At 25.5% G+C, this 22,436-nt stretch overlaps 1 protein-coding gene across 1 annotated transcript in view; it reads right to left on the bottom strand.

Annotated features, from left to right (window-relative positions):
* Positions 1-22,436, bottom strand: part of LOC100197434 (protein CASP-like) — a 75,151-nt gene that overhangs the window by 35,255 nt on the left and 17,460 nt on the right. The window contains 5 exon segments of the mRNA NM_001309705.1: positions 2,983-3,035; positions 9,503-9,556; positions 16,027-16,101; positions 16,420-16,476; positions 19,781-19,807. Coding sequence (NP_001296634.1) covers positions 2,983-3,035; positions 9,503-9,556; positions 16,027-16,101; positions 16,420-16,476; positions 19,781-19,807 — 266 coding nt within the window.

Below are 22,436 nucleotides of genomic sequence, written 5' to 3'. Positions count from 1 at the left end.
TTAAACTGCTTTTTTTTAAAACTGCTTTTAAAATTAAAAGATGACTCAAAGCGTCAACTTTTTTTTTTTTTTTCAAATCTTCTTTTTGGTCAAATTTAAAAACTTTGTATTTTCATTAATAATAGTGGCATTATATATCCAAAATTTCAATAGTAATTTAGCACAAACCATTTGAGCAGTTTCAACAATAGTTTAGCACAAATCATTTGAGGCTCTTTATTGAATTTCCTTTTTAAATGATTTGATAAATTTTAAATGAAGCTAAAGTACTTATTTAGAAATTCATTATATCATACACATCTTTTAGGCTGATTAGATGACTTTGATTAAATCAGCAAAACATGGATCTGGGTTAGCATAATCTCAAGGCAAACAATATAAAGTTTACAAATGTGAGGCAAAAAAAGTTTACTAACAAATTTGAGCAATCAAATTTGGTGAACATCATGGAACCATAATAAACAACCTCAGTTAATAAACCTTGTTTTGGGTTTGTTTGGTGTAGTAATACAAACTTTTGATGATACAAAAGTTTATCAGTTTGGTGAAACCTTTTTTTATCTATCCTAACATTATAACAACACAGTTTGTGGATTATATCAAGGCAATAAGCAGTTATTGAAAAATGACCACTTAATGGAAACAATAAACATATTCAAAATTTTTAAAAACAACTATCCTACATCTATATATCCTTAAATCTATATGCAATGCAACCTAAAAACTTTGAGTAAAATTTTGTAACCTTCCTTAAAGTAACTCAATCTTTTACACTTTTTATATTTTCTTTTTTAAATATATATATATATATATATATATATATATATGTGTTTATATATATATATATATATATATATATATATATATATATATATATATATATATACTCATTTTAAATAGTTTAATAATGGTCTCTACATAAACAAATTTTAACGATCACTAAAAAATAAAATAAAAATTATAATGGTTTGAATGAATAACTTTCAAAAAAAATTTATGAAAACATACATGAATTGCTTTGTAAAAGTATGTAGTTTTAGCTCATATACTTTTTTTTAAACAAACTTGTTACTATATTTAGTGTAGTAAACATATATGCTTTATGAACTTCTTATAAGCTTAGTAAACTTTATATTTTTATCATCTTCAATTTTCCAGAACTTTTTTATTTTTTGCATTTTTTATTACCTTTTTATTTGGTGTTAATTTTGTAAAGTGTGGCTGAAGATAATTCTCTTAAACTACCAAGATATACATTGAAGAGGTGTGAGCAGAGCAACCCTTTTACTTAACAGTAACTAAACCTTTGGTTGATAGAACTAGAAATGATTACTCCTTTAAGCAGGGACCATGATAGTATCTGTAGAAAAGAGAATAAGATGCAGCCTTAAGATGATGGGAGAGTGGCTCAAGCTTGGCAAATAGTGCAGTCCAACTACATTTACAATACCTTTTTGGACCATGTCTAAAAGAAAATTATCATTATTAGAAGAATCAGCCTAAATATGAAAACAATATTCCATACAGGGGCGAATAAGAGATTTGTAAAGGAAGAGAATGGAATTAGGAATTAATACATAAATATATTTATACATATATATATATTTTTAATAAATATATTTATGTATTAGTTTAATACATAGATATATTTATACATATATATATATATATATATATATACTTTTTTTTTTTTTTTCAACATCTTCGCTTCCAACAAGACTGCATGCAACCACTATTAGAGTTGAAAGTTACTGGAAGAGAAAAGATGAAGTTTATAGAGCAAGATAACGAAAGAGCATAATGAAAACATGATGGAGTGAAAAAGGAGATACAGTTAGTGTTATGAAAAAATATTACTCAAGAACATGTGCTGTATTTTATGGTTGTAAAGCAATTAACTTGTGAAGTTATAGCTGTTGGTGGAATTGCAACCAGTCAGTTTTGTGCTTTCTTGGATTGTGGGAGTCAATCCTTCGAGAAATAAATGATACACAGATATACCTTCAAACAAAAGGATTGAACAACAATGTGATATTAAATTGAAAGCTTTAAAGTTAAAATATTAAATTTTAACAAAAGCAAAAACTCTAAAAAAAAAATAAAAAAAGCAAAAAAACTTTTAACAGATTATAGAGATAAAATAGCTAATAAGAGAGTTGTTTTTGAAAGGTAAAAAAATTTGTGATAATCTGGATTATCACAAATTGGATGAACATGTAAATGAACTGCAAAGGGAAATGTTTTTGTCCTTTGACAGAGTAATCCAAGAAATTGTTACATGAATTAAACAGCTTCATGTTCTTGCTGAAAAATACGCCATTCTTACTCTGTCAAATCTTTTAAAATTTCAATTTCATGACCATGTCATTAATAAAGAAGAATTCCTAGTTGAGAGGAATAGACTGAAAGGTTTTATTTCTGTCGTCAAATCACAAGACAAAACAAAAACATGGACGGATGGTGGTCACAAGACAAAACAAAAACATAGATGGATGGTGACCGACTTGAACTTTTGCAGTTTAAACTTAAATCCAGTCTTGAAAACTCAGTTCCTAATATTGTTATACTGCTTGGAGTTTTTCTTACAATTGCTGTAAGTAGCTGGTTGTGAGAGAAACTCATCTAGTTTTTTTCTTCCAACACCAGCGCTTTGAAGTTCTCTCTTGTAATTATGTTTTCCTAAATCATACAATTTAAAGTTTTTAAAGTATTCAATTGTTTTCTTGCTTTTTAACTTCTTTTCTAAACTTGAATAGCTGTTACCTAAACCTTTGTTAAAAACGATTTTGTTAGTAAAATAAATACTTGAAAATATTTTAGAAAAAAAAATTATAATAAAAAAAAATTCCTTAGGAATATTTTTTGAAAAGAAAAAGTTTAAATAATTTTATTTGTAAATTATATTTTAATTTTAATTAGCTTTTATAATTATTATACTTTACATACTACTAACTTTAAACATGAAAAAGAAATCACACATACTGCAATTCTCTTTTAATTTCTTCATAATCGCCCATTGAATTTAACTTTTGTGTCTATAATATTTAAATCAAATAAAATTTGTAATAACACCCAATCACATTAAATCTTTCTAAATTAAACTCCATTTCAATTTAACAGAGTTATTCATAATGGATATCTTTATAAAAAAAGAAAAAGACAATAAATAGCATTCTTGAGCATTAAAAAAAAATCGCTTTTTTTTATTGAAAAATTATAGTAAATATTTTTTTGTTATTCTTTTTTAAAAACTTCAACCTATTTTTTACCTACTCTCCAGGAACCATTACAATTAGAGATTATTCTTATTTATTATCAAGGCTTTCAACACCTATACAATACAAGGGCCGAAAATAAAAATTTAAGCCACTGGATTGTGGAAAAGTTTAAATTTGATACAGATTGTAGTTAACTAATCAAACTACAAAATACATTCAATTCGAATGCTGTATTAGGTGGAATAAAAAATAGCTTTACTTCAAATTATGTTTTGGTCTCATAAAGTTATTACTTCGTCTAAAGATTATGCTATTAAAATTTTACAGTGATTTAGCTAGATCCTGAAATTGTGTGCAATCTTAAATTTTTGAAAATACTACACATTTTTAAACATCTATGATTTGTGCCTGGATATATATATATATACATATATATATATATATATATATATATATATATATATATATATATATATATATATATATATATATATATATATATATATATATGTATATGCATATACATATATATATATATATATATACATATATATATATACACATATATATATACACATATATATATACACACACATATATATACATATATATATATATATATATATATATATATATATATATATATATATATATATATATATATATATATATACGTAAGTGTATATATATGAAAAAAGAAAATATCTTTATATTATCATGTATAATATTGTATACTTGAAAGAGTGCTCAATAGATAAACTAGAGCTATATAATATATATGTTACTGTTACCCGCAGTACCAGGAATTAGCTAAATGCTAATGTTTATAATATAATTTAATATTGCAACTCTGAGTTTCATGTGTTATCACAATCATCAGGCAAGTAGTAAAAGTTTAATTTTGCTACTAAAGTTTAATTTTGTAGTAAAAGTTTAATTTAGGCAAGTAGTAAAAGTTTAATTTTGCTAGTAAAAGTTTAATTTTGCTGGGTAGCAAAATTAAACTTTTACTACTTGCCTGATTATTGTTAAAACACATGAAACTCTGAGTTGCAATATTAAATTATATTATAAACATTAGCATTTAGCTAATTCCTGGTACTGCGGGTAACAGTAACATATATATTATATATATATATATATATATATATATATATATATATATATATATATATATATATATATATATATATATATATATATATATATATATATATATATATATATATATATATATATACACACACATATATAATTAGATTGCCTTAATTTTCTATTTCAGTGTGGAGAAGAGTAGAGGATGCTTGATTTTGCATTTTAACATCTAATAAAGGGCATTAATAATCTTTTGGAAAATGATTGAGGAACAATCTACATTTATAGTAGCAATTTATCTTGCAAAACAGTGCCAGGGCAATATCCAGTGGAAGTGCTTAAGGGCTTTAGCCCCCCCCACCTCCATGTCTGTAAGGGTTTCAGATCCCCATCATAAAAAAAATTGGATCAAACTGAAATTGAAAGAAGCCTCTATCATAATTAACTACTGTATTTAAAAAAAAACACAATGCTTTTAATTTAACATTTTCCGATTTTTGAAAGTTCCTCTTTCGTGTTTGTTGAGTGCCTTTTTCTGTGGTCTGCTACAGTAAGTGGCAGGTTCTGTTTTAATGCCTTATTCTGACACAGATGGGGAAAATCTTGTTTCAATTTGATTCCTCATTCTGTCGCGTCATTGGCAAAAGTCAATCCAATGATAAATCTGTGTAGATATTTGTATTCTGAGAAATTGGCCAGTCCCTGAGAAATCGTATTGTTTTATTAACCTTGAATAATGAAAATTTACAAGAACTACAATTACATATCTAATATATAACAATAATAATACAAATAATAATAATATTAACAATAATATTTTGGCTGATACATTTTTACCTGGAGCTAACTTCCATCCAGTCTATTTTCTTCAAGTTTAGATGTTGAAAAATTATCCAATTCTGAGATCTAACCAAACTGGGCAGACTAGGAATATTCTCCATATTTAATTTAGGGAAGACAGATTTTCCAAGTTCAAATGTTATAGGGCTGAGACATTTCACCAGAGCTTCAGAAATGCTCTGGGTGAAATGAGGATTTCACCATAGCATTTCAATCTCACACATTCTCATCCAACTGATCACCTATAAGGACAACATTTCTTTCTGTTAAAAATCACAAGTAGTTTTTAAGCTCTCAATAGCTACTTTTGAAACAGTTTTATTGAAATCTGTATATAGTGTCACGTCCTTGATTGCACTCAAATCCACACTTGCTAACAAACTCACTGGCAATTTCAAAAATCTTATTGTATGAAACAATCATGTGTATCTTTTCTTCTTAGTAACTAAGCCAAAGACATCTGAGTGGCTAGCAGTTCCATGGTCATATAATATAAACATTTAGCAAGAAATCTTGCATGGTGTACTGCAATTGGTTTATGAAAACTGAATTCCTTCATCATTTCACTTCCCAACCAGATCAATACAAGTCCTACTAAACGATTGTAATCACCATGAGGTAACTCTTTTGTGAACAATATAGCTTCAAGATATTGCTTGACAAATCATGTACAATAACAATAATTGCTTGACAGAAAAATACCTTGTTTTGCAGAAATGTTCCCTTGTTTGCACTCTAGTCAAACAAAGATTTTTTGAATCAATCTTGGGTTTGATAGCTTCCCAAACATTTTGAAATCTTTTAAACAGATGTTTATTGGGCTTAACAGTTTTCTTTCCAGATGCTATCTGTGCCACATGCTGAAATAGTTACAAGCACTTACAAGTTACTTTACAAGTAACTTTTCAAAATAAAAGATTAAATTATAAAAAAAAATTTGTAATTTAAAAAAAAATTGTTGAAAACGCAACACCTTTTATGTGGAGCTCATAGACATAATAATGGTTTTTCCATTTGTTTCTCCAATATGGCTCCAACCCTTTTATCTAACTTTAAAATGTTTTTTCCATATTTAAAAATTTATTATAATCATTTAAAATTTTACATCAATTAATCTGTGTTTAAAGCTGTAGTATCAAAACAAATGCTGTAAATATCATCCCAAAGATTCCTATCCACAAGAAGTCCCTTAATTGCTGTTGCTTAAGTAAATCCACCACCATCTGACATTGAAACTATCCCTATAAGCTGCTCTCTCTCAAGATCAGGAGATGTGACAAGCACAGTTGTTCTGTCCACATTTCTGATTTGCCCATCTGCATACTCTGCTACAATTTTAGTATCAAAATGAAGGCAGAGCAGTTTTCCTTTTGCTTCTATAATGAAACCTTGTTTAATTTTATTTCCAGTCTCATTGATTGCTGCATTGGCTTGACATCTAGCAGAAGAGAGTGAAACATCAAAATCTGATACATTTTCCCCTGCTGAATTAATAACATGTGCCATTGTAGCAGTATGGGCAGAACTCTGTATTCCATATTTCTTTGCAGAAACAGCGATTTCTTTTTAAAAAAATTGTGGAAGTGTGACAGGAATGAAATCTGGCTTTTGTTTATGTGATTTTAATCTACTATCAACTTGATTATCAGCATGCTTTCCATCATCTGTATCCTCTACATCATCATCATTGCTTATTGTTCCAGAATTCACAACAACATGTTCAAAGCTATATTTCTTCTTTTTGCAGATTCCAACTTTTTTTGCTGCCTTTTCACCGCTTTTGTGTATTTCCTGGCTTTGGCACCCATTACAGCTTTGTGCTCTCCCTTTTGATCTTCTAATAATACAACATCTGCAAGTCTCTCATCCTTTTTTTGTTAAACAAAATAACCTTAGTAGCATTTTTGACAGAAATATCAAACAACTTTCATTTCTTTCTTGAAATATTTCCTTTTACCCACTTCTGTTAGAAAGCTTCTGGTTTTGTTCTTTGCCAGCTTTATCCTTCTTTCTTCCAACTAAAGTATCTTTAACCTGGTATTAACAATAGTATTTTTTGTAGTAAAAAATTTACTACATGTATTATAGATTATAGCAATTTTGAATTCTAAATAAAAAAAGAGCCGAATAAAAAGCAATATTTTGGAAAAGTAGTTAAATTATATTTTTTCCTGATAGAAAAGTTTGAAATATGAGGAATAGAACTCCTCTGCCAGAGATTTTTTACAGCACCAGCCACACACTGGGTTTGTCCTTCTGTCTGGCATCCTGTATCACCTTTGCACCCAATCTCACAACTTTTAGTTGACAATGGACATAAAACAACAGAATTCTTCTTGACACTGTTGAAACTACTTGAAACCTTTTCCTCGCTTTTCTTAGGTTTCAGTGATAAAGTTGCAGAACTTGTTCTTCAGTTCGTAACTGTTAAGCTGGAAGAACTTTAATAGCATCTTCCAGCAAAAAGATTATGTGTATCAATCTAGTATCCTTCTTTGACATTTTTATACTAACCCTAAACCAATTTGTTATGTTCAATTTCTTTTAAAAATAACCTTTTATAGACAATTTCATTGAACATTTTTTTTCTCTGGTATCTAATAAATATCAATTTTTATTTAAATATGTGATTTATTTGAACAATTTTAATATAGTAGTAAGTTAAGATAAATAATAAACTCATAATAGAGGCTTTTTTCAATTTCTGTTTGATCCAATTTTTTTTTTTTTTTTTTTCATGGGAGCGCTTAACTCATGGACTTGGGGGTGGGGGTTCTAAAGCCCCCTAGCACCCCCATTAAAAGGATTATTAATGCTTTTTATTAGATGTTAAATCGCAAAATCACGCAACCTCTATTCTTTTCCACACTGAAATAGAAAACGGACTTGAGGCAGTACCTAACATAGGACTTCAGAGCAAAAATTGGGCTTAAATTATTCACAAAAGGTAACCACAGCACATGCACACATGCATTTCGATTTTATAACTAAAGGGGGTTTAAGGTATCCTAATATATATATATATATATATATATATATAATATATATATATATATATAATATATATATATGTATATATATATATATATATATATATATATATATATATATATATATATATATATATATATATATATATATATATATTAGTTATTAGGATTTCTAACAGTAAAACATGTAAACAATAAACAAATTTTAAAAATATCTATCTCATCATAGTTGAACAAAAATAAAACAAAAATTAAAAAATGACTTAAGCAAATACTTAAGCAACTACTTAAATACTAAAAAAAAAGTCCTACCTTTTTCAATTTAATAAGATTACAATATAAAAAAGTAGACCACAATAAGATTACAACATAAAAAAGTAGACCACAATAAGATTACAATATAAAAAAGTAGACCACAGTAAGATTACAATATAAAAAAGTAGACCACAATAAGATTACAATATAAAAAAGTAGACCACAATAAGATTACAATATAAACGAGTTTTAAATATTGTTAATATAAACAAGCGACATTTTAAAATATTGTTGCATAGCTTAAAAACGTTAATGTTATATTATCTCAAGTGACCAAAAAACTGTCATGTACTTTTTTTTTATCTCACTTGCAATGTATTTTTTATAGTGTAAAAAAGTGTAAATAAAACAATCAAAGTAAAATTATTATGTGACAAAATAAATTTCTTTAGTAGTTTAGCATATTAAAATTAATTATTAAAAAGAGTACTAGATGTTTAAAAAAAAAGAAGGTAAAAACTGAAATTCTAGCCTGTACACTATAACAATCATTTTCACATTTATAGACGATGTGAAATGTGAAAATTATTTCACATTTCACTATTACTGGTATCTATAAAGAACTTTTAAAAACTCATGAAAAACCCACCCCACCTTAATACGCTACCACCCCACCTTAATACGCTACCATTTTTACCACTTTTAATTTTTCTTAATCTTAATCGCCTGAATAACATTAAAAAACTATTTCTAACTATTTCACATAAAATTTGTTGCACAAACATAAAACATAATATTATGCAAGCAAACCTCTAAAACAAATAATGGAGATAAAATAATGAAGTTTTTGCATTTCTTTAGTTTTACATTATTAAATTTTTTCATTCATGTCAAAATATTTAAAATTAAACTAAATAAAAGAAATAAATTACAAAATGTTAATATATGAAAAGTATTAATATATCAACAAACAAAAAAATTATAAAAATTTTAAACCAAACAATTTATTACATTTTTTTTTTACTTCTATATATTAAAAATTAAAAATTAGTCAAAACCTAATCACAACATAACTATTTTATTATATTGAAAGTTTAATTTTACCAAGTAGTTAACTTCTTTGCTTTTTTTTTCCAAAGCTCCCTCTGCTAAAGCAAGCTAAAACAAAATATAAAAACAAGATATGAGTTGTAAAATGTAAATTTTCAACTTTAATAAAAATTTTTGTTGACTATGATTTGTGAATATGTTTTTTCCATAGCTTTAATCATTGCACACATGTATGTATGTATGTATGTATGTATGTATGTATGTATGTATGTATGTATGTATGTATGTATGTATGTATGTATGTATGTATGTATGAGGAGCCCATTTGCAAAACGTGCTAAGTCCGAGTAAACTGATTTTGAGAAAACAACAAAAAACTAAACTACTTTTAGTTGTGCAACAGAAATTGATATTTTCTTTGATTTAAATTTAACCTGTTCTAAGCAATCTAAAATTAATGATTTTTTGTATCAAGGAGATCATCAATATAGATGAAAAACAATACAAGACCAAGGATGAAACCTTGCGACCTGAAAAGTTATTGGAAATGAAGGAGAGTGTTGTCCAACAAGGATAACTTTAATACTGCAATAAGGAAGAAATGATTATCAAAAATCTTTGCTATGTCAAAAGCTCTTGCCTCACTAATTTGCATTTAATAGAACTTTTTTAATATTACAATTAAAAAGTTAGCAAGAGGACCAAACTCTGATTGGATGATAGTTAGAGGGGTCAGAAAACCAAGTTTTTCAAATTAGAACCATGATGCAACTGAATGGAACCATGATGAACCAAATGCCAATTTCCTTCAGGTAGGAAAACAAGATTTTATGCTTGTAGAAGAAGAAACTGTACAATTGTGTATGAAGATTTTATGTTTGTAGATGTTTATGAGCTTCTGAAATAAAAATGAGGATTATAAATCTTGTAAAATTCCTAAAATGAATACTAAAATATGTAACAAACTAAATAATGGATTGTTATTTTGCAACTTTAAAAAAACCAATTAAAAATAAACCAATTAAAAATAAAAACATCTTAATCATAATAAGCCATACAATAAATATGGTAATAATAACAACATACATATTAAGTCATACAATAGCAATTTAACTCATTAAGATAATATAATAATTGAATAATAAATTATTAAGTTATCAAGTCAGTCCAAAAAAAGTTCACAAAAAAAGTAAATAAGTATACTAAATCATATACTAACTTTTAGTATACCAAGTATATGGTAAAGTACACCGTCAAGTTAATATACGATATACTGTAACCGGCAATCCCTAGTGGTGGCAAAGAATTGCTGAAAAGTTTAAATATCAGTGGTGGCAAAGATGTGCTGAAGGGTTTAAATATCAATTATGGCAAATAATAGAGTAAGCAATATTTAAGCAAGAAAAAAAAAAAGACATTTTTTAACTAACTAATATAATATTTCTTCATTAAATACATGAGCTGTAGCAATTACAGATTGTCTGATTTTAAAAACTATTTAGCACAAAATAAAAACCAATAGTTTCTATCTCAGTTATTTCTTGTCTATCATTAATACAATATTGAAAAAACAAAGCATTTTTGATAAAAAAATGCTTTTAGTAATTACAGTCACATTTTTTTCATCAGTGTTAAGACGGCAGCTTTAATGTTGTTATTATTATATACTTTTGATTTAATAAACTCAAATACACAACTTTTTTAGAAGCTCTAGAAGATGAGGAAGCACGTATATAATTATTTATACTGTTTTCAAAAAACAAAAAAAATACATTTAAACTTTAGTTCTATATTGTGTTAACAATATATAATTCACCGACAGGATGTAATTTACTGTTATTCAGCGTGGTAGCCCTCCTATATAGTTACTCGAATGGTTAACAACTTGCAAATAAAAAATAAATAAAATAAATAAATAAAAAATAAATAAAATAGATAAAATAGCAATAAGTAGTAGCAGAAGAGTGTAACTTAAACATTTACTTAGAACATGTAACTTAATGTAACATACTTAAAAAACTTAAAACTTAATTAGAAAACTTAATGTAGCATTAGAACATGTAACTTAATGTAACATACTTAAAAAACTTAAAACTTAATTAGAAAACTTAATGTAGCATTAGAACATGTAACTTAATGTAACATACTTAAAAAACTTAAAACTTAATTAGAAAACTTAATGTAGCATTAGAACATGTAACTTAATGTAACATACTTAAAAAACTTAAAACTTAATTAGAAAACTTAATGTAGCATTAGAACATGTAACTTAATGTAACATACTTAAAAAACTTAAAACTTAATTAGAAAACTTAATGTAGCATTAGAACATGTAACTTAATGTAACATACTTAAAAAACTTAAAACTTAATTAGAAAACTTAATGTAGCATTAGAACATGTAACTTAATGAAACATACTTAAAAAACTTAAAACTTAATTAGAAAACTTAATGTAGCATTAGAACATGTAACTTAATGTAACATACTTAAAAAACTTAAAACTTAATTAGAAAACTTAATGTAGCATTAGAACATGTAACTTAATGTAACATACTTAAAAAACTTAAAACTTAATTAGAAAACTTAATGTAGCATTAGAACATGTAACTTAATGAAACATACTTAAAAAACTTAAAACTTAATTAGAAAACTTAATGTAGCATTAGAACATGTAACTTAATGAAACATACTTAAAAAACTTAAAACTTAATTAGAAAACTTAATGTAGCATTAGAACATGTAACTTAATGAAACATACTTAAAAAACTTAAAACTTAATTAGAAAACTTAATGTAGCATTAGAACATGTAACTTAATGTAACATACTTAAAAAACTTAAAACTTAATTAGAAAACTTAATGTAGCATTAGAACATGTAACTTAATGTAACATACTTAAAAAACTTAAAACTTAATTAGAAAACTTAATGTAGCATTAGAACATGTAACTTAATGTAACATACTTAAAAAACTTAAAACTTAATTAGAAAACTTAATGTAGCATTAGAACATGTAACTTAATGTAACATACTTAAAAAACTTAAAACTTAATTAGAAAACTTAATGTAGCATTAGAACATGTAACTTAATGTAACATACTTAAAAAACTTAAAACTTAATTAGAAAACTTAATGTAGCATTAGAACATGTAACTTAATGAAACATACTTAAAAAACTTAAAACTTAATTAGAAAACTTAATGTAGCATTAGAACATGTAACTTAATGAAACATACTTAAAAAACTTAAAACTTAATTAGAAAACTTAATGTAGCATTAGAACATGTAACTTAATGAAACATACTTAAAAAACTTAAAACTTAATTAGAAAACTTAATGTAGCATTAGAACATGTAACTTAATGTAACATACTTAAAAAACTTAAAACTTAATTAGAAAACTTAATGTAGCATTAGAACATGTAACTTAATGTAACATACTTAAAAAACTTAAAACTTAATTAGAAAACTTAATGTAGCATTAGAACATGTAACTTAATGTAACATACTTAAAAAACTTAAAACTTAATTAGAAAACTTAATGTAGCATTAGAACATGTAACTTAATGTAACATACTTAAAAAACTTAAAACTTAATTAGAAAACTTAATGTAGCATTAGAACATGTAACTTAATGTAACATACTTAAAAAACTTAAAACTTAATTAGAAAACTTAATGTAGCATTAGAACATGTAACTTAATGTAACATACTTAAAAAACTTAAAACTTAATTAGAAAACTTAATGTAGCATTAGAACATGTAACTTAATGTAACATACTTAAAAAACTTAAAACTTAATTAGAAAACTTAATGTAGCATTAGAACATGTAACTTAATGTAACATACTTAAAAAACTTAAAACTTAATTAGAAAACTTAATGTAGCATTAGAACATGTAACTTAATGTAACATACTTAAAAAACTTAAAACTTAATTAGAAAACTTAATGTAGCATTAGAACATGTAACTTAATGAAACATACTTAAAAAACTTAAAACTTAATTAGAAAACTTAATGTAGCATTAGAACATGTAACTTAATGTAACATACTTAAAAAACTTAAAACTTAATTAGAAAACTTAATGTAGCATTAGAACATGTAACTTAATGTAACATACTTAAAAAACTTAAAACTTAATTAGAAAACTTAATGTAGCATTAGAACATGTAACTTAATGTAGCTTTAGAAAAGAAAAAAAACTTTAGTTTATTTATTATTTTCACTTTATTTCGACTTTAATAAAAAACAATAAAACAAATCAGTCTAGTGGGGAAGTTCAAGCCTTAATAAATTGCTGAGTGATAAGACACTGTTAGGTATTGAACCAGTTATTTTTCAAGAGTGTAAGAATTGTAATTTAAGTATAAACAAGGAACACATACCTAAAAATGCAAAGATTTGATGACTTAATACACAAATGCAACATCAATTAAATAAAACGATTGATGAGTTAAGATTACAAGCTTAAATTTATATGATGTTATATGTGCTACAAAAACTTGGTTTAAAACAAAATCAAATTTAAACATATATAATTATAACATTTTCAGAAACAATAGAAAGACATGAAGGAGGTATTTGTCAAACAATGTATTAATCAGTTAAAAACTCCTTCATAAAAACTATTTAATAATTAAATGATAATTTTATTGAACAAATATGGACTTGTTTGAAAATCAAAAAAATTTAATAGAATGCATTCACCAACCACCAGACGCATCTTATGAGTACAATAACTTTGTTTTGCTATTTATTAATGCTGCTAGAACCAGTATTTATCAGAAAAGATACAGTGATCTAATTATTACAGGCAATTTCAACTATAATACGTCTGACAATGATTATTCTTTTTCAATAACTGATATCTTGAACTAATAAATTCATAAAACCTCTTGAAGAATGTTTTCTATTACAATGTGTTGTGAACCAACATTCCAAAAAGTAAGCTATGAATCAACTAATATTTTACAAATGATAAAGACAAAATTATTTCTGTAACTCATTCAGCTACTTTAGGGATCGCCAAACAGTGAGATCAATTATTAAAGTGCTCTTATGTAATAAATGAACATAATTTTTCTAACAAACATATGAAACTGATTAAATTATATAAAAAAAGAAATTATGAATTATTTTCAAGTCATTCTGATAATGTTGATTAAAAAATTGAATTTAACAACAAATCAATCAATCAAATGATTAGTGATAGCATAATAAAGTACCTATTATAAAACAAGCTATTAACAAAATAATAACATGGTTTTTTGAAAGGAAAGAGCTGCACTACAAATTTACTAAAACTTCTTGACATTTTACCAGGGGCGTTGTTGAATGTTATTCCAATTGATGTTTTGTATATTAACTTTCAGAAAGCGTTTGACAGAGTATCACACATAAAATTATGTGTCGCGGTTTATGCTTATGGTATTCTTGGTATGCCTATTAAATGGATTGAAATATTCTGATCCATTAGAGAACAAAAAGTTAAGAATATAATAAGAATTAATAAGAAAAAGAATATAATAAGAAAAAGTTAAGTATATAAATAAGAAAATGCAAAACAGATTGGGTCGGTGTCTTAAGCAGGATACAACAGGCTTCTTTGCTTGGCCCATTTTTTTTCTTAATATTCGTAAAATATTTACCAAGCAGATTTACTAATAAATGTTGTTTTGTACACTAATTCGAAATTATATCAAACTGACATTAAAAAAACTTGATGGTTGTATGAATGGGAATTGGGATTGAATTTGCATTTTGGTGTAATAAAAGATATCCTTATTTCATGAAAAATGATGGCAAACTGAAAGAAATAGAAAAATCTACTCTCAAAAAAGAATTAGGTGTTAATATTTCAAAAGATTTGGAATAGGAAAGACAAGTAAAAAATGCTGCTAGTAAAGCTTATAATATGTTTACAATATTGAATAACACTTTTGGGTATAAATATAAATATATCATGAAGTTACATGAATACACAAGTGATACTAAATAAGAAACTTAAATTATTTAAAAATTTGTTGATAATTTTTTTATTGGCTGTCACTCTATCTCAACAGCATTAGAAATATTAACAATAAAAGATTTTTAAAAAATCATTTTTATCAAAGGCTTCAAAAAATTATTTTTATCAAAGATTTCAAATAAATACAATTTATTTTTTTCAAAAAATTAGATAAAATTTTTTTTTAGATATTGTAATATTTTTAAGCAAAACCAATGCAAAGCAAAATGACTAAAAACCAAAGCCAGTTTTTTGTTTATGCATTTATGTGTATATGTAAGTATGTATATGTATGCATGTATATGTATGTATGGAGCAATTTAAATAATAAAGTTTTTCAACAGTTTTAAAACCCTCATCCTTGCCTGATCTAAACAATTTTTAAAATTCTAACTTGATAACAATCACTCCTAAATTTTGACCACAAAAAACTACATAATCATCAATGCAAATATCTAAAGATCAGTGTCATCAGGTGATATTATTTCAGTATACCCTTCACCAAGTTATATACTTTTTGAATTGCCTCCATTTGAAAACAAATTTTTACAAAATAAATACTAGGTACTAACTTCTCTTTCCACTGTTCTTTTAAATTTATCAGCTACACTTTGTTGATGATGAATTTCCTCCATTAAATCAGAGAGCTATAAAAATCAAAAAAACTATAATTATAATTATATTTATACAAATATAAATAGAATTATATTTAATATGTATATATATACATATCTAATAGAAAATATATTTTCTTATTTACATCTTATGCTTTTATATCCTTGACCCTCATATATTTTTAGACATGGGCTTCAGTATACACGTCAACTAAACTAATTTACTCATGATGCAGCATTGAAAAAGTTTTTTTTTCTAATCACAATCACATTATAATCTTTATTTTTAATTAAAGTTTTGATCGAAGAAAACAAAAATTAAATACTTATTTTTTCATTGCAAACTGTTACCTCTCTTTCTTTTGATAATAGTTGAAACTCCATTGCGCGCATGCTTTCATATTGAACCTTAAAAAAAAAAATTTATTAGTTAATCCAATAAATTTAAATTTATGATGTAACTTGTGTAATGGTACCATTGCTTTAATTTTTTCCCTAAAACCTAAATCAAAAACCTGCCTAAACCAAAACCCTTAATCAATGTATATGCGCTCCAATGCGCCACTCCCTACATCAGTCGATGTATGTGCACTCACTGTGTCTATCCCATATCAGTCCATGTATGTATATTAAAATTGTAAAATAACTTTCAATAAACAATAAAAATAGTTAAAAAAAAAATTTCCTAACAAAGATTTCAAACAACGATCACTGCAGTCAGTAATAAAACTTTTAAATCAAACTATCATATTTGCTCCCGTGACTTTAAATAAACCAATCAGACTTTACTACTGTGACTTTAAGATAAAAAAATAAAGCAACAGTACTGTTACACCAGCCACAACGTTATATTTAACCACATAAAACTAGTTAATTACATCTAATAAAAGAATGCGTAATCCTTTTTAAAATCTAATAAGATTTAAAAAACTTTAGAGCCTCTATAAATCATATAAGACAAACTTAGCAGTTATCATTAAATAATTTTAGTTTTTATTATCTTATTTTTTCTATTCCCAGAATTCTAGGACACTTATTTTTAAATAGAACACAAATAACTGCAGCAAACAATCCGTTTTCTGTTTTTTAATCAAAAAACTTGTAATAAAAAATTAACCGAGAACATTGTAAAATATGTTTCACATTAAATGTAAAATATGTTGAAATGAACAAATAACAAGAGAAACAATTGCAGCATAAAAAACAAATAACAAACAATAAACAACAAAAACAGAATAAAAAAAATAATTGGAGCAAAAAAAACAAATAATAAACAATAACAACAAAAACACTAGCAACAGTAATATGTATGTATGTATGTGTGTATGTATGTATGTATGTATGTATGTATGTATGTATGTATGTATGTATGTATGTATGTATGTATGTATGTATGTATGTATGTATGTATGTATGTATGTATGTATGTATGTATGTATATATGTATTTATGTATGTATGTATGTATGTATGTATGTATGTATGTATGTATGTATGTATGTATATATGTATGTATGTATGTATGTATGTATGTATGTATGTATGTATTTATGTATGTATGTATGTGTGTACCGAAATTATTTTTTAATGTGTTAAATATTCACTTGGACTTAAATTGTATTAGCGAACAACTAGGGTTAATAACTATTAACCAACTCAGGAAATGTCAATAATATGTTAATAATATGTTAATAATATGTTAATAATATGTCAATAATATTTTAACCATTAAATTAGCATATTATAAAAAATAAAACTATTGAGTGATATTTAAAATTATAATAAAAAATCATTAGCATTAGATCATTTTGTTCTTAAAACAAAACAAAGGTTTTTCTAGGACATAAAAACCCAGTGCTATTTTTTCTACCTTTTTATTTTTAAAGAGATCCCAAAGTGCTAAGAAAAGTTATGATCATATTTTCAATAAACCTTGAAAAAAAAAAAAAAGAATTTAAACTTATCAAATTAAATAATTTATTAAAATATTAACAAAAAACCTCATCATTTTTAATGCTATTCTGTTTAATGCGTAGGAAATTTTCAACTTGTTGACTTTTTTTTTTAAAAAAACTCTTAAAAAATTATTTTTTAGATTTTTTTTTAAATCTAAGTGTAAAAAAAATCTTTTTTTAGGGAGTTTAATTACAACTTAGAAATCTAAATTGGGTTTTTAAATAATATTATTGCTGATAATATTTAGGTTATATTTAGGTTTTGTTAAAGCACTTTAATAACAAGAAAATGATTAACTCCTTATATTATTGTTAAAAAAAAATGTTTTCTTTTTTACATAGTCCTAATGTACAAAAATTTGAGGTTATAACGTTTTATGCTTTTAAATAGAGTGTATTATAATACCTGTTATAATATTATAATGCATGTGGCAATATTATTGCTTATATTAAAAGACATTCTTTTTCAATTGACATAGTTCTGCTGTATTCACATTTATGCCATTGGCAGTTTTCATATTAGTCAACAGCAACACTCAAACAATTTAATTTTAATTCTATAACAAAATTACCATTTTCATAGCTGATACCATTATCAACTGTATTATTTTTGCATCCTTACATTTCTTTAGCATATTTCAAAGAGGTTTAAACTGTTACAGAAATAACAACATTTAAATAGTTTAATTATTAAAATGCAAATGAAAGTACAATGAGACTATCAACAAGACAACGAGACTATCTTTTTATCCAATTTAGCGAGTTCGATTATATCAACAAATTGTCAATATTTTATAATAGAAACTAAGCAATTCATTAAATATCCACTGTTCACATCACTGTTAATATTGTTATATGTTGAAATTATTTATCTATATTATTTTGAAAAGAAAAAAAAAATTTCACAGTAATTAATAAATCAGACAAAACTAAAACAATTGTTCACATTGTTTAAATAAAAATAAAAAAGAGTATAAAAAATATATAATAAAAATATATAAGATGACTAACATTTTTATTTTTATGTAAATGTAAAAATGAGCTTTTTTACAACACTCTCTTACGCAAAAATAAGTCTTCTTGTTTCAACACTCTTGCAAAAAGAACAATTCGAAGAAAAAAAATTTACATATAAGATACTATAAAATTTATAAAACACTCATGTAAAATTCATCTTTATGTTGGTATCATAAGAACAATAAGTTATGCTTTATAAAGTACTTTATAGGTTATGCTTGATCTTAACATTTTTATTTATTTTAAAAACAAAACTAATATTAGTTATATATTGAAATCTATATATAAAAAGATTAAATTTAACAATTATCCTGACATTTTTTAAAAACTTTCATTCCTTTTTGGTATTTTCTGTAAATGGATTTAATAATTATTTTTGTACTTTTTACCACTAATTGTGATTTAACTTTATTTTTCAAGATATTTTAATTTATAATTTTATTTTATAATCTTTTTCCAAGATACAAAGTTTTATATTTCTAAATAACCAAAATTTTGTCAAAGTATCAATTATTCCAACAACAACTTTAACTTGTATATTTCATATAGATTTTATATATTTGCATATAATATATATATTTTAGTTTATTTATTTATATATCCATAACTTAATACATATAATTGTTTTAATTTTAATTTGATTTTATTTAATAGCTTGTTTTAAATAATATCTTGTGAGAGAAAAAAAGGAATCAAGTAAAAAATAATGAATATTTAAATAACAAAAATTTCATTAAATACCTCATTTTGTTGTCCTAGACCATCAGCCTACAGAAAAATCAAAAAATATTTTTGAGCAACTTGGAATAAAAGGTTTTTTTATGTTAATTAATTGAAGCAGCAAATTTAGTTTAAGCAAATTAATTAATAATTGAAGCACAGAGTCAGCAAATGCAGTAGTATTTGTAAAAAAAAAAAGATTCAACATGGGAATGGGAATTGCTCAAACTTAACAACTATAGGAGGCCTAGAGAGAGGAGGAGGGGGATAATACAATCAAAACCATGCATAAATAATGGAGTCTTTAACTTGTATTTAATGATAATTTTTAAATGTCTTTAAAACTTAATTAACATTAATGATTTTTAAAAGTTATAAAACTTCTGATTTAAATATGAGAATAATGGAGTGCAAATAATGGACCTTAGTATTAGACATAATCTTTTTGCATCAATTCCTTGCAGTTATTAAATAAATGTTTTGTTTGAAATGAATATGATTGGAATTAGCAGCACAAGAAAGAAAAAATAGGTAGAAAAAGCCATAGAAAGGGCAAACAAAGCAATGACTTAAAACTAACAAGAAATAAAAGCTTCCATACTTGCCTTAATCCAAACAGTTGTGTAAAAGGTGCAGTTATTAGCAGAGATGAAAGAAATTAATTTACAGACTAAAAAAAAAAATTAAAAAAGAAATTTCAATCAACCTAAATATAATAGTAAAAAGTGTAATAAAAAAAAGAGCAAACCTGATGTAGAAGAAATACCAATAAGGCAAATCTGATGTAGAAGAAATTAAAAAGGATGAAGTTTTAGTGAAATTAAAAATCTAATCCACCTGAAGAGAAACAAAGAGAAATTAAGCACAATCTAGAGCCAAAAGAACAAATCAAGGAGCAAAGTTAAGCAACCAAAAGTAAAGCAAGTTTGGTTGTGTGGAAAATGAGTCAGAATGTAAACTATCTGGACAAGTACGGAAAAAAGTTTTTAGCTTTAATGCCAACTAGAACTGTGTGATTTGCATTTACCAATAACAATATTGAAAGGACTTGGTCTCAGTCAATTTGATCAGAAATAAACCGAAAAAAAGTGCAGCCATGGAAGATGGGAAGAAGGAAAAAGATAAAGAAGAAAAAGAAAGATGATCAAAAAAAAGTAAAACAATTACTCTAATTCATTTGATTTCATGTAAATTAAATTATTTTTGTTTTATGTTATATTTATATCCTTTTAATAAAAGTACATTTAAGCAAAAAATCTAAAAACAAAAATAATTATTGTAACAAAGTTGGCATCAACTACCATAAAAAAAGGGCAATCAAAACTATATATACTAAAAATGAGATTAAATATCAAAGTTATCTAAACTTTCTTTTAAATATATATAATAAAGGAATAGTAGGAGGATTAAAATTTTACATTTTTAATCTTTCAGTAGATCGTTCATTAAATGAATAACTAAATTGATACTTTTGACTTCAGAGATAATATAAAAGCTAATAATGATATTAGGCTAAAAAAGCTTTTGCAAATCAGAGAATAACAGCCATAAATATTGTGATGAAACAAATTCAAAGTAAATAAATACTTAAGCTTTGAACTTGTTTATGGACTACAATTCAACAGCATGAGTTTTTTCCATCATTTTAATACTTGATTTCTGAAGAAATTTTCATTTTCATTCTTGAAATAGGTTAGCAAAACTTAAAAAAAAAACTCAACATTGTTGTGCAACACCTCTGGTAGTCTGCACTCAATTTGTTTCTCGCCGCACCGGCCTTGTTTGTCGAGGTTCATGTTTTGGATTTATAGAGTTAAGAGAGGATTATAACCACCTTTAAGTAGTCTCCTAGTATGTAGTGGCCTTCTCAGCCTTGAGGAAGTGAATTAACATTAAAAAAGTGAGTTCCATAAGAAACACATAGTTGATAAGTTATTTGAGAAAATCTTATAGGTTTTTTTATTACACAAGCTCCAATTCCGTTCAAAACTATAACTATCGAGCTTTATCTCGAGACCTTCAAAATTTATATCAATAAACTTTTTTTCTTTTTTTTTTGTTATTCGTCTCCTCAAGGCGAAGAAAGCCACTACAGATGAGGAGGCTACTTAATAATGGTTTCAACCCTCTCTCAACTCTATAACTCCGAAACACGAACCTTGACGAACAAGGCCGCTGCGCGGAGAAACAAGTTGAGCGCGGTACTACCAGGGACGTGGTGGGGATCTCGGAACCTCTCGCTTATGAAGCGAGCGCTTTACCACTACACCACTACCGCAACTTAAGACTAACTTCAGTCTTCATTGAGATTGTTTGATTTTCCTCATCATTTCAAGCCATTGAAATAAATTATTTGACTAAATTAACAAGAATTCATTCATCTGTGTGGAGAAATTTTATCAATTCACTCAATTATTTTTGACAAATCCCATTTTGAGATCTATTTGATCATCCACCTCTTTTTTTCAAGTTTTTTTTTCCATATTTCGAAAACATTAAAGAAAAACATGAAGACAGATTTCATAAATAAACCCAGGAGATTACAAAGGAGGCACAATTTTCAACAGAGATAAAAAACACAACAACAGTTAGCCTTAAAGTAGTAGTAAGAAATGATGAATCTAGTGTAGAAGAAGTAATAGGTAAAAGCTTTAGTGAGATCTAAACTACCTAAATA

Source organism: Hydra vulgaris, chromosome 10 (genome assembly GCF_038396675.1).
Source record: "Hydra vulgaris chromosome 10, alternate assembly HydraT2T_AEP".
NCBI classification, from domain to species: domain Eukaryota; kingdom Metazoa; phylum Cnidaria; class Hydrozoa; order Anthoathecata; family Hydridae; genus Hydra; species Hydra vulgaris.
This window is presented reverse-complemented; position numbering and strand designations above follow the sequence as displayed.